We start from the raw sequence: 13,160 nt of genomic DNA on the forward strand, positions 1-13,160 counted from the left end.
GCTGTCTTTCACTGGCTAAACAAAACTAAATATTTAAAATATGTATGCTGTTTAATTACTTTCGTAAAGTAAACTTTTGTGGTTGCCACAAATTACTCTGTGTCAAAAATCTCCAAGTGAGAATGATCCAATTCTGCAAAAATGGACATGGCTGCTGCAGTTGCTGACAAAGAGCTTTTCTTTAATAATAGCCCTATTTCAGTTGACTAAAGAACTTTCAGTAAAGAAAGATGACCAACTTAATTTTCTTTTTTCTCATTCTGGTAAAAATATGCACTGACCTTGCGATGTCACCAGATGCTGGACAAAATAAGCAAGGCCTGCCAAACCAGACTGCACAGAAAACAGAAGCAGCAGACTTTCAATCACTGCTGCACAATTTACTTTATTATTCAAATCACTTGGAGCCAGAAAAAACCTCAAGCCAACAGTCATCAGACAGCAAAAGAATATAAGCACTTTCCTTTCATCTCCTTTAACATAATGTTTTCTTCCCTTGCATTTGTAAGTGAATTGAAATAATCACTGTAAAGCTATAAGACTGCAGCATGAAAAAGTAGCTTTTAAGATGTTGGATACTTGCACAGCTTTATTCCTTTCTCAAATCTTCCCTGGCTGCTTCAGAAGCAGAATCAGTAAAGTAAATAGGAAGAAACAGCAGAAATCTAGAACCTCATGAAAGATCTCCCCCAACAGGAAGATCAGTTCCTCTGTAGGTATAATGAAAAATAAAACCATTATGCTAAGGAAGCAACACAGACTTCAAATCAGAGCTTGCTTGCATCCATCAATAAAAATACCAGTTAACTTTAATAACCTATCAGTGACTCAAATAACAGCTCAAGGTTGTATGACAGTCCAGTGATCTTGACTTTTTTGTTTTCAAGTTATTAAAAAAGCCAACTGGGTTGCCAGTAGAAAAGTACTCCCGATACTCTGCCAAGAGACGTCCAGCTGATCTATTGAATTTATCACTCAGAACAATGGCAAAATGTTATGCTGAAAGGAACACATTTCTCCAGGGAAGATAGATAACTTGGTGCCTTTCATCCATAGATAACACGTTCTCAGTAGCTAGATGCTCCAGTAAGTTATCAAACAGAAGCAATTATTGATGTCTAAATAAATTTCTCACATGTTTTCCCATATCCCATTGACCCTGCTAAAATCCAGGCTGTTTTTCTTCCACTGACTTTCAACAGTCCTCAGTCAGTTCCAGGAGAATGAAGAGCCTGTAACAGAATATGTAAGGGCAAAGTTTACAGCAACAAACCTGTATTCATGCTGTGCAAACGTTAAAGATGTTGCGCACTTTTGTTTCTGTACAGAAGGTTTATGCAAAGATCTTTTCCCCTCTCCTGGATGCACTGAATGTCTGGGATATCAAAGCACTGAGATTTGTGAGTCTAAAGATACAGTTGGAGCAAAGTAATGCATCCGAATGATGAGGATGTCCCCAGTTTCATTAGAATTGGTGGAATAACATAGGTTCTATTTGATGCCAAAAATAGTTAAACACTCTTTTTTTTTTTTAATAAAACAATCTGTGCAATCAATCGAATGTCAAATGTATTTTGTCATGTGAAGCGCAGTCATTAACCTCAATTTCAGCACCTCACTATAAAATTTGACAGCATTTGCATGCAAGTGAAGAGATGGACTGTTGTAAAAATGCACAACTTGTGAGGACTAAGCTGAATAAACTCTATGTGTATCAAGAAAATGAAGAGCACTCCTACAAAGACAGATGGGAAAAAGGAGAAATGTACTAGTCAGAATAAATATGGTATAAATAACTAGGGGCATGGCTATTATAAAGACAACATAACTCATGAGTGAGAAGGGCAAGCAGCCATGGCTCAGATGTACCTTCAATAGCAGTCCCTGGATGACGTCCTGAGGACAGGTTAGACTACGTTTTATTAGACACTGCAGTTTGTACATAAAGAAACTAAAAACTCTCTTCACCTTGATACATTCAATTGCTTACCCCTGTTGACCTTGAAGTTCTACTGCAAACTTCATAAAATCTCCCACAACTAAATGCAGCAGCAAACTGCACTGACAGTTTTAAAAATCAAAATCCTGAGTTCCTAAGCAACCTGCCATTCTGAGGCTGGTAAACATTTGTCCTTTGCAAATCTTTGTTAAATCTTAAAAGATTTAACTTACAGGAAGGAGGAAGGAATGGGAAATTGAGGAGGGAAGTTACGTGCGCGTAATTTTAGCTGGAAAGGCTCCCAAATATGTAAAATTTCTGGTAGTCTAGACAAAAAAGAGGAAGCCTGCTTCTACTTAGGCAGGAAAGCCAGTGGACACGTCTCTGAAATAGAAGGGCAAAACAACTGGCACTAATTCTCTTCTGGGGACATTCAAGGATAAGCTACAGAAGTAAGCTAAGGCTAAAAAATAAATAAATAAAATATGGTGCTTTTGTATATACTCTGCTCTGATCCCTCCAAGAAAACGATGCTGTGATGCATGTAACTGAAGTTCTTGATACATATACTTGGATATGTTAGATTAATTGGTGCTGTGTAACTCAGTCCAGAAGGATATAAATGGTAATAGTGAAAAGATGGCAAAAAAAATTACCAGAAGAGCCTGGTCAGCTGTAGATCATCAAGTCTGTAATCTTGAGATATCAAAATTCTTTCCTGTCTGGAAAATGTCTTGAGGACATGCCAGAAGCAAAGGAGAGAATTATCTGGTTATGGAGTAACAGTAAGATTAATGATGTGATACATAATGCTGAGATAACTGCATTAAGAATATAGAGATCAGAAACTTTGGATCATAAAAATTGATTTTAAGCACTGCAGCTGTTTGACCATTGAACCACACTAACAATACAAAAATGGCTCTCAGTAAAGGATATCACGGATCAGACAAATCATTTTTGCTTTAGATACAGGCAGGCAGATACAAGTGCACGTGTGTGCAGTTAGATCTCTTGCTTTGCTCAGAGATTACAAGGTTAAAAAAAATCTCTGTTATACATACATATATTTATACTTATAAATACTGCATAACAAGAACCTTTTAGGACAGAATTGGTAGAGTAACTCTTATCAGGGTTTCTCTGTTTAACATGAAATGCATGCTACTTCTGCTCAGGTAAGTTCCAGCTAAGCTGGTGTAGCTGGAAGACAGAAGTTGTGTCCATCACTAGGGATTATTCATCCTTCTCACAGATTTGCAGTTTTTTTTTTTTTTCCTTCAGTCCTGTTGATATATAAAGTTCAATCTGCATCAGATACACAGGCAGAGAGCTGTTCTTTCAAAGGAACAGTAGCATGTGATAAATTCCAGCAGTCAGAGAAATGGCGGTAGCTCACTGATGGGCAGAAATGAGCTTTATTTTCACTGTTGTGTAAAACTGAAGAAATAAAGTGCTACAGGTTATAATGGTAATGGATGTAGGTATTCACCTGGAAATAGTCAGTGGCCATCAACTACTCTACACAATTAACTATGACGGAATGATAGATAATGCAGTTGCAAATTTTAAAGTAAAAATAATTCTGAATGCTTCCTACAAATTTTATTCACATTAAACTGAACTTACTGAGGCCAATTTTAAGCACTTTGAGCTAAATTAATTACTGTAAGTATAGTGTCAAGGTCATAACTGTAAATGATTCAGAAGATCAGTGATTCAATAATGACAACGAACAGAACAACCTAGTTACCAGGTGGTATTTGTGGTATGCTGCCATTCTCGCCTATCCAGATGACTGGAGAAAGCCCTGAACCTTTACAGACTGCCACCACTGAATTCTCTTGATTTGTATGCTCAGTTCAAAACTTCATTTGACACACACACACACACAAGAAATGAAAACACTGAAGGACAACACAGCACATATTAAATAGAGCTCCTAATTACTGGCACCAAACCCCCCCACATTACAGACGTTCAGTATTGCTCCCATGCACAACAGACAGGTGTAAAAACTAGTTTCCAGGTCATTCTTTTAGAACACACACCACAGTTGAGCACGCCATCCTGCCTCAGCTCTCCCTGTACACTAACACGAACACATGAAAGAGATAAAAGCAGCATGAAACATGGGAGTTATTCCTCAGTAAACTAGACCGTAAGTTCTCTCCATCAAGGACAACTCCTCTGTTTCTTTTGTGATAACAAAGAAATCTTGCAGAGCTTTTGATTTGTTTTGAAATAAGCGTGTGATATATCAGCCTGAGCATGTAAATACTGAAATGAAGAAACTGCAGGAAGTTACGCCGAAGAGTGATAAAAAGAAAAGAGGGCAGCAGTGGGGGCAGCAGGAGGAAGTGGAAATTGATGGTAAAAGCACAATCAAGAAGCCATATTCATTGAAGAGTTAAGATTTAGTGGCCTTTGTTTTACACCAGTGTGGGCAAAAATCACTTTTAAGGTCTCTAATGAAAGCTGAAAGTTACCTTCAAAAAGTTATGCATATTTCAACAGAAATAAAAATCATTATGCATTCTCTCTAAAGGGAATACAATCTAAAACTGTCAAAATTCTAAACTCTTCTACATATATTACATAGAAATGCCTTCTATAGAGAAACCTCTTTTCATTTTTCTTCTAAATTAGCTTAGTGGTCCGTGGTATTGCACTATCTTGGTCTAGTCTGCGAATAATGTGACAGGTAATTTTTATAGTTCATGCCTGTACTTAAGTTTGACTGAAGATACGGAAAACAACTTTTATGGTGTAGGTGTAAAAGTAAATGTTCTGTAAGCCCTGCAAATCCAAACTTGGACAGCTATCATAAAATATTTCATGCTAAATATGTGTCCACCAGTAAATAGCAAAAAAAAATTCCAAACCCACAAAACAGAAGGTAGGGGATTTTAAATATGTTTTTTGTTGTTGTTTTAGGTTTGGGGTTTTTCAGTTTTCCTTTGTGCACTAACGTGTTTTCTCAAAACAAAATGCTAATGCTAACATTCATGCAATCTGCCACATTATTGCAGAAGGGATTTAAGATTCTTTGTTATCAAACAGAAATCATTATGAAATAGAATGTACTGAGAAAGATGAATACTATGCAGATAACACAGAAAACCATCTAGCTCTAATTAAAAAAATTGGATGCCTCATGAAACTGTAGTCTACAATGCCACAGAAATGGGACAGAAACAGTCAATTTACATCATGAAAAAGAGCTCAAAATAGCTCCATCAAAACAGAAGAAAAGCTCCAGTGTCAGCTTATATTTGCAAACGACCAGAAGGGTTTCAAAACGCTGAGCAGTCTGGTGCTTCATTTCCAATGCTCAGGAAACAATCAAATCTCTAACTGAAACCACAGCAAATCCAGATTATATTTCTCTTGTACCCAAACGTTAGGCAGCCACAGTACTCAGTCTCTATGATTTACATACGTTCTTGTACTTGAGCAAGAACGATATAAACTGCTAAGAAAGACATAATAAAAATGAATTCTGTTATGCAAACTTGAAAAATAGGAAGGTAAGGAAAAAGCTAAACTAGAAAAAAAAGTTGAACTTTCCAAGTGGAAGTGCAGAAGTTTGGTGGGATCCACGTGGATGAAATGTGACTCCAGAGAGAGAAGTAATGTTCTATATGATCACTTAGATGGAAATTAATCATTAGTCTGAAAAGCATGACTCTCCAGAGTAAGAGGATCAGAAAAAGATGACCAGCATTCCTCCTCTGGAAACCAGAACATGGCCCTTGCACAGAGGTAAAACCCATGTGTGTCTGAGTTTAGGAGAGGACGGCTTTCTTCAGCAATTGAAGACAATTCCTGGAAATGGTGTTATATCTTCTTCCATCTGAGAAATTCTTCCAAGCTTACCTCTTACTGGCAGATCAAAATGTTGTGTATTTTCTACTAATAAATAAGTGAATTCAATTTCACTTGGTGCATTTTCTATATGAGTGTACTTAAAATGTACTTTACTAGCCTACAGATCTGACCATAGGCATTTGCCATGCAGATTTAATCTCCCTGATGCTCTACTTCAACTTCTTAGGTAATTTCAAGCAAGTTTTTTACTTACTCTTCTGGTCTGAACATTTCCTCTTGCAGCTTTTATTTCCCCTTATTTACACCTCAGGTTCCTCCCAATGAAAAGCTTTTACAACCTCCCCTCCAAGGACTGGCATTACACTTGCTGTGTAAGAACTGCCTTGCAAATGCTGACCTATAACTACTGCTTTGTAGACAGACTACCAAGCACAGATCTCAAACCACTTTTCTTTAAACCAGAGTTTTTTTCTACACATAGAATAGTGCTTATACAAACAGTACCTTTTCTAAGTGACACTGCATGCTATCTGACAGGTGGGTAAAGTAAACAACTACCTTATATGCCAAAATAAAAGAGCTTCCTGAGTAGGTCACAGCAGTGAGAGGGACAGTAGAAAAAAGCAACCTAGTCTAGAAAAACACATCAAATCCTTCACTTTCTGAAATCTGTCTTCCTGAGCACAAATCTTTGCAATAAAGCATACAAACCTGAGGCACTGCTTAGAAAGTGGAATGGCTTGGAAGTCAACAATTAAAAATCATTAAAAATTGCTCCCCATACCTCAACAGAGCATTTTACCTGCACAAGAGAACTTCATTAATTTAGTTTTAATTAACTTTATTAATTCAGCTGTAAACCCAGCATAGTTTCTCTCTGCCTTACAAAAGTAGCATCCCCGCTTGATACAAGAAACAGAATCCTCAGCTTATCCCCAAATGCCTTGTCTGGTAGAACATAACAAACCACATGAGGCACTGAGCCCATGTTTTGATGCACTGGTAATAATCAGTACAATGAATAACAAATAAAAAGCAAGGAATCCAAATTTAATCACTCTGTGAAACTTCACTTTTCTGAAAAAAATCCATCCTCTTGCCAGCAGAAAGTTTCAAATTTTGCTAAGCAGATTTACTTCTCACATAAAATAGATTTCATGATGTCAGTACATCCTGTGGTCTCAGAAGTACATCAACTTCAAAACTGAAGTAATGTACAACTGGTTTAATTCTAGGAAATGAATTTGCAAGCATAAAAGCTGCATGTTGAAAGAGAATCAAATTCTGTTTGTCTAAACAAATATCAAAACTTTTTTTTTTTTTTTTTTTTTTTTTTTTACAAGTTTAATTGTATTGCTGAATCATTTTCAGAGAAAAAATGGACAGCTGCAAAGTTAACTGAATGTGAAAAACTACTTTTTCCTTTTAGCCAAAGGAACCTTCAGCAATCGTGTTGGAAATGTTGCTGGGAAAGAATCATTATTTTGATATACACATGTCTGCAAATTCTTTCTCATGCTCTATAGATCCTGTATGAGCAGATCTGGAATGAAAACTATGCGGAACAGCTGCTAAGTGACAACAGAAATGTGCTGCAGATGACAAGCCTGTCACAAACATTGCACTCATAGAGCTTCTGCCTTCACGTTTACCTTAAAGACTTTGCATTGTGTTTAACCTGAAATGGAATACTTTTTGCCTAATAGGTGCAGTGGTGTTCAGAAACAAAAAACACTGTTTATTTATATCAATTCTTGACTTCATCTACTTTAATTTACATATCTTCATGATAATGTTTCAACATTTGGCATATTTCTGCTTTGTTTTGCATTTGTGAAATAGAAGCATATTAGCATATAGTGTCAGGAAGTGCTGCAGTTCTACTGACTCCCAGTTTTGTTTGTGAATTTTGGAACATGTGCACATACACAGGTATGTACAGTGTAAGAACAAAAAAGAGAGGAATACGAAGTCTGTACATTCTACTTTTACAATAAAGCACACACCCTTTTTCACAACTACAGTTTTTCAAAACAACTAATACCAACTGACCAGGTCGGGGTAAGTTTGAGTTGTCCAGGAGCAAATATAACCTACAGAAGTGATGCCTAAGGAAGGACAAAGCTTCCAAGCAGATTATGCTTGTTTAATTCCAAGCTGGTCTGCAAATAAAAGAACATGAAGACTCCAATCAAGTGCAATCAAGATCTTTAGAACCAATACATACACTAGAGAGGCATATTTGGTCCACAGAATTAAGAAGCATATAAAAACAACTTTGAAGGCTGTCTCACCCTACTTTGCAGAAATAGAAATACACATCAGAACTTATTTCCTCCATGTTGGGTTAGATCATAAATAACCTATAATACCATGAGTAATATTAAGGTTGTTAACACACTGTCCTGCAATTTTTTTCCCTGCTTTTTCTTTGTTCTAAACACTTCTCTGGTTGTTCAAATATTGTAGTCCTATAAAACCAGAAGCTTTGAAGTTCTGCGATAATCTGTTGAAGATCAAAAAACCTGTACCATTATAACTTTCAGGAACACATCGGGCATGTGAGCATACAACTGAGAAAACCTTATTCTAGCTTTCTGCTATTTGCAGTTTGTTTATTTTTATTTGTAACTACCTCTGATGTGTTGATATCCTCATAAGAAAACTGCATTGCAGGTACTCCAAGATGGTTGATGAAGTAATCGGAATCTCCCTGTGTCTGCACAGAACTCACATTAGATCCTGGACATTTCATCTTTTCCACACAGTTGATGCTCTGACTCTGAAAAACAAACACAAATCAAAGCTCCACCTATTTATTTTCAACCAGACACCTAACAATTCATATCAGCGTACCATTTACACACTATTTTGCTCAAAGCACTTCAAAAACAGGCTGGAACTTACAACAGGGGAGACAGGTATTAGCCGATTCATACTTTGGGCGAGGTGATCTTTGTGGTCTTTTCCAACCTTACCTGGTAGTGTGTCTACAAATCTCTTATCATCTACTGATGATATGATGCACTGTTTAGAACAGGGAATAAAGAGTAAACTACAAGATGCCTGAGACTTTCAAAGGACAGTGAAAGTCACATCTAACTGAAATGGTGGGAGAGGAAGAAGAATCTGTCAGTAGGCATGTGAAATTTTCCAAATAGGGCAGGAGATTAGAGGCATCTTTTGAAAGCATGCCCAGAGATCTTTAATGGCTGCATTCTTTTTTCAGTTGTGGAGTTCAGAATGTTTTGCATTCATCAAACAAATACAACATTTCCCAATATAATGAACTTGAAGATAATGAATAACAACATCATACAATTAATAAAAAAAAAATCCATCAGTGAAATGTTAAAGTTGGGGAAAGTAGGGGCAAAGTACTAACTGAGTTGATGCAAGAACAGCAGCCCATCACACAGTATGCCATATATTCTACATACAATAATAAATCAAAGTAAACAAGAATTGTGATTTGAAGGACTTTGGTTTTCTGGGGATGGGGAAGACTGAGCATTCCTCATTAGATGAAGTGAAAAGACCAAAAAAAACCAAAAAGGAGCTGAACAAAAGGAATGGATCATGGAGGCTAGAAGATCACAATAACATGAAGTGTGTTAAGACACTGAAAGAATCAGCAACACAAGTAATTGCTTCCACTTGTCCCTTTCTTATTATTCATTAATAATTCAGCATAAGAAAAGATATTAAGGAATCATTTAGTGGAATAAGATGCAAAAATGAGATACTCTTAGTGTGCAGAAGGATGATGGGAGCCATGGGATGAGGGGAAATGGGATGGGAGTCATTAAGTAGTGGGACTATTTTAAAAATACATCTAGAATAAACAATCAGCAACATGCTCTGTAACAACTCCCTCCCCTTTGCAGAGCAAAGTAGAATACTTTATGCAGTTTTACAGTAAAACATGCACAACTGCACTATTCAGATCACTCAGTTTCTCAGGCTTGTCTCTACTGTGTCAGTCAGCCCTCCCTTTATGCTGGAAGGAAAGAAAGCCATGTGGTTAGAGAGTAAGCATCGAGTGGTACATGTCAGTGCAAGGACGTGTATGCTAATTGTAATTGGGTAATTTTATTTCTCTGGAGTTCATTTTGTTTTTCAGCATCACGTTATTGGCTCATATTACAAATCCGAGAAAGAGTACCATATGGCCCATAAAATACATTTAATTTGTATTAATGTTATAAAATAGACCTCAAACATTTAAAGTATAATAAAGTGGTACTTCACTGCAGACATCATTTTTCTGTTGATTAGAGTTAAGCATTCATAATGCCTTTTACTGCTACATTAAGATGCTGCCATAAGTAAAAACCTAAATTAAAAACAAAAAATAAAAAACCAATGGTTATTTCCACAGTTCACTTTCCACCTAGAGACACTTACTTGTTAGTAAGTTCTGGTCACCTACCTTTCTTTCAGTGAATACAGCTGAAATTAAAATCCTAGCTGTTTTGAAGACTGATTTAAATGTCCAAGCAATTTTCAACAGGACAAATAAAGAGTGACTAATTGCTCTTACAAGGTGCCACCAATGCCAGCTTCACCACCACAGCACAGAAGCTTATTATTCATGAATAATTAAGTCTCTATTTCTTGTACTGAATAGCTGCTTGGGTTAGTAATTGGTGCAAGGCAAACAAGCTATAGGAGATAAGACCATCTAGATGAAGTCAAATTATCTAAGAAGAAAACAGCTACAGAATTTATCAAGTTAATCACAGACCACGGAAAAATGCAAGAAAGAAAACCACAGATATACTGGATTACATCACAGCAGTGCTCAGCTGGAATGGCACAGTTTCTTTCAAACACATCCAATGGAATGTGCGGAGAAAGTCTGTGGGGATGAAGAAGAAAGGGATCCTCGTCACAAGGCAACAAATCAGTATCTTAGTTACTGCAAATATGTTAAGCTGAATCATCATCAACAGACAGGAAAGGCCAGGGAAGGTGCATTGCAAAGAATTCATGAGTAGGCATCTCTCACCCATTAAATCCTGCCACGCTCCAACAAATGAATCACTAGAAGGTCTGAGTGCTCATAAAGATGTTATTAGCTCTTTGCCTGCTCTATGAAAATTGGATGAAAAAAGCACAGTTTCTAGGAATTATATTAATTCCACAGCAAGCACACTCCTCTGTCTCTCCCTTCTGATTACTGGTTTGGCTATAATCATCCTGCTTTGCTCTCTTTCTTCGCTGATTGATCGCATATATTACATTAATGCAAATTAGGTGTTTATGAAATTATAAGGGACATTTTATGCCATGTTTTCCTATTTAGTACTTAAGGTATACTTTTTAAATCAACTAAAGACAACACGAGGTACATGATATCTCAGTCCTGCCGACCATCACAGATAGAAAGTAACTGCATTGGCATTTCCCAAATTCTGAGTTCTGCCAGATTGTCATGATTGAAATACGTACATAAGCGTCACTATAAATTATATCTATTCATTTTTCTCTACATAAGAAGAAGAAAATCTAAATGTCCTACTGATAAGGAATATCCTACATACAGTGAACAGCTGTGGTATAAGTAACCTAAGTTTTACACATCACTAAATTTCCCAGAAGAGATATCTATCTGTGTAATGCAATCATGATTACCCACACCATTCTATGGACATAATAAAGACATTTAAAAGGGGATGTGGTAGTTAACTAATTAGCACACAGAAAACTAGCACTGTGCAAAGCAGTCACTTCAATGCAAGTGCATGTCTTTTACCTCTCTTTTGCCAAGAATGGCAAAGTTCAGAATACACTTAAAATCCATGATGATCTTTGATGCTGTATGAGACACTGAAATGCAACTAACCAGCTTTATCTGATGATATTTCTACTACTTGCCATCATATTTAGTCATCATTTATATAACAAAGTAGGAATGCTGAAAAAAGCAACCAATCTTTAGACATAGGCTGTAGGTGTTCAGAATAAGTTAATGTGGTTAAAATTTCAAGAAATCTTCTCAGACAGTGATCAAAATCTGCTGCTTTTATTTTGTATTTAAAATAAGACATTGGGTCCTTAATTTCTCAGCAATTACTAACTTACAGCTTATGCATCTATTTATGTAAACATGTATGAGATTTTATTTAAAATGTCTAAAATCCAAATGCTGTTAATTAACTTTTAATGGCAACATGAAAACTTTTACTGAAACAAAGTAAGTCACAAAGAATGCATTTACCTCTCAGAAGATTCCCTAGTGTGATCCCTCAGTACTTTCGCAGTAAAATGAAAATATTCCTTGTAAGAACACAGACATTTCATTCAGAGGACTGTCTTGTCACCAGGGGGAAAATAGCAGATAACAAAAGCCTCTCACAAAACTAGTGTTTATTTAAAGATATCAAGGACAAAAAACACCTCTAGGGAATTTAGCATCATCTACAATTCTTCTGAAACCCATCACAGCGCATATGGTTCTCAACCAGGTCACTAGAGTCACCAGGGGATCACCATCGCCCCAACAGAAATTTCCTACAGGGTACTCTGTATTTTCTCACAAAACTACTGTATCTTGAAATTCTAAGAGAATTCCGAGTTTTAGCCTGCATTGAAAGAAATCATTACAATTTCACTAACACGAAATGCCTCTCAGATAAATCACACATTTGTCAAAGAATTTTTCAGTTAAAATGCATGCAGTTGTCCTGCATGTCAGAGAAGATCTTTTTCATCCATGGGGGAGCAGTGAAAATTGTGATCACTACAATGCTTACAAAAGTGTTCAAGAAACATGTAGATGTTGCACTACGGTACGTGGTTTAGTGGAGAAATATTGGTAGCAGGTGGATGGTTGGACTAGATGATGTTGAAGGTCTTTTCCAACCTTGGTGATTATGCGAAAAGTGCAGACCAAACAGAGATTAGCCAAGGCTCAGTTCTGATGCTAAATTCAGGTTTCTAATGAGCCAAGGAAAATTCAACTACACAACATGAAGTGCTATACTTAAAAAAAGTCCAATTTTAACACTCAAAAAAAGTAAAATGAGTTTGGCCTTTTGAAGAAAACTTCTTAACAAAGGTGGTAAACCAATGGTTAAAGAGCATGGAGAAGGATGCCTGCTTGCTGGGAGATGTTTAAATACAATATTATGTGCCGTACAAGTTTACAGATGAAAATTGTTTAATGTAGAGCTACAAAACATCAAACAACTGTAAGCCTGTATTGCTTGTTCAAGGCTGACTTTTTCTTCAAGCAGTACATGCGTGTTTTGAAGTCATTGTTTGTTTTTTATATATAATCATCAGAGTGTAAGGTCATTATAACAAACGAGACCTCACAGGAATGAACAATATTTCAGAAGCAAAATATCCACCAAACTGGTAAAAAATACAAAGAAAGGTACTG

At 36.5% G+C, this 13,160-nt stretch overlaps 1 protein-coding gene across 1 annotated transcript in view; it reads right to left on the reverse strand.

Annotated features, from left to right (window-relative positions):
* The window catches only part of NAALADL2 (N-acetylated alpha-linked acidic dipeptidase like 2), a gene marked incomplete at both ends in the record, with an annotated part of 278,850 nt that overhangs the window by 49,435 nt on the left and 216,255 nt on the right, over window positions 1–13,160 (reverse strand). The window contains one exon of the mRNA XM_079539540.1: window positions 8,406–8,552. Coding sequence (XP_079395666.1) covers window positions 8,406–8,552 — 147 coding nt within the window. The remainder of the gene's footprint in view (window positions 1–8,405; window positions 8,553–13,160) is intronic.

Source organism: Tetrao urogallus, assembly GCF_951394365.1.
Source record: "Tetrao urogallus genome assembly, chromosome: 9".
Taxonomy (NCBI): domain Eukaryota; kingdom Metazoa; phylum Chordata; class Aves; order Galliformes; family Phasianidae; genus Tetrao; species Tetrao urogallus.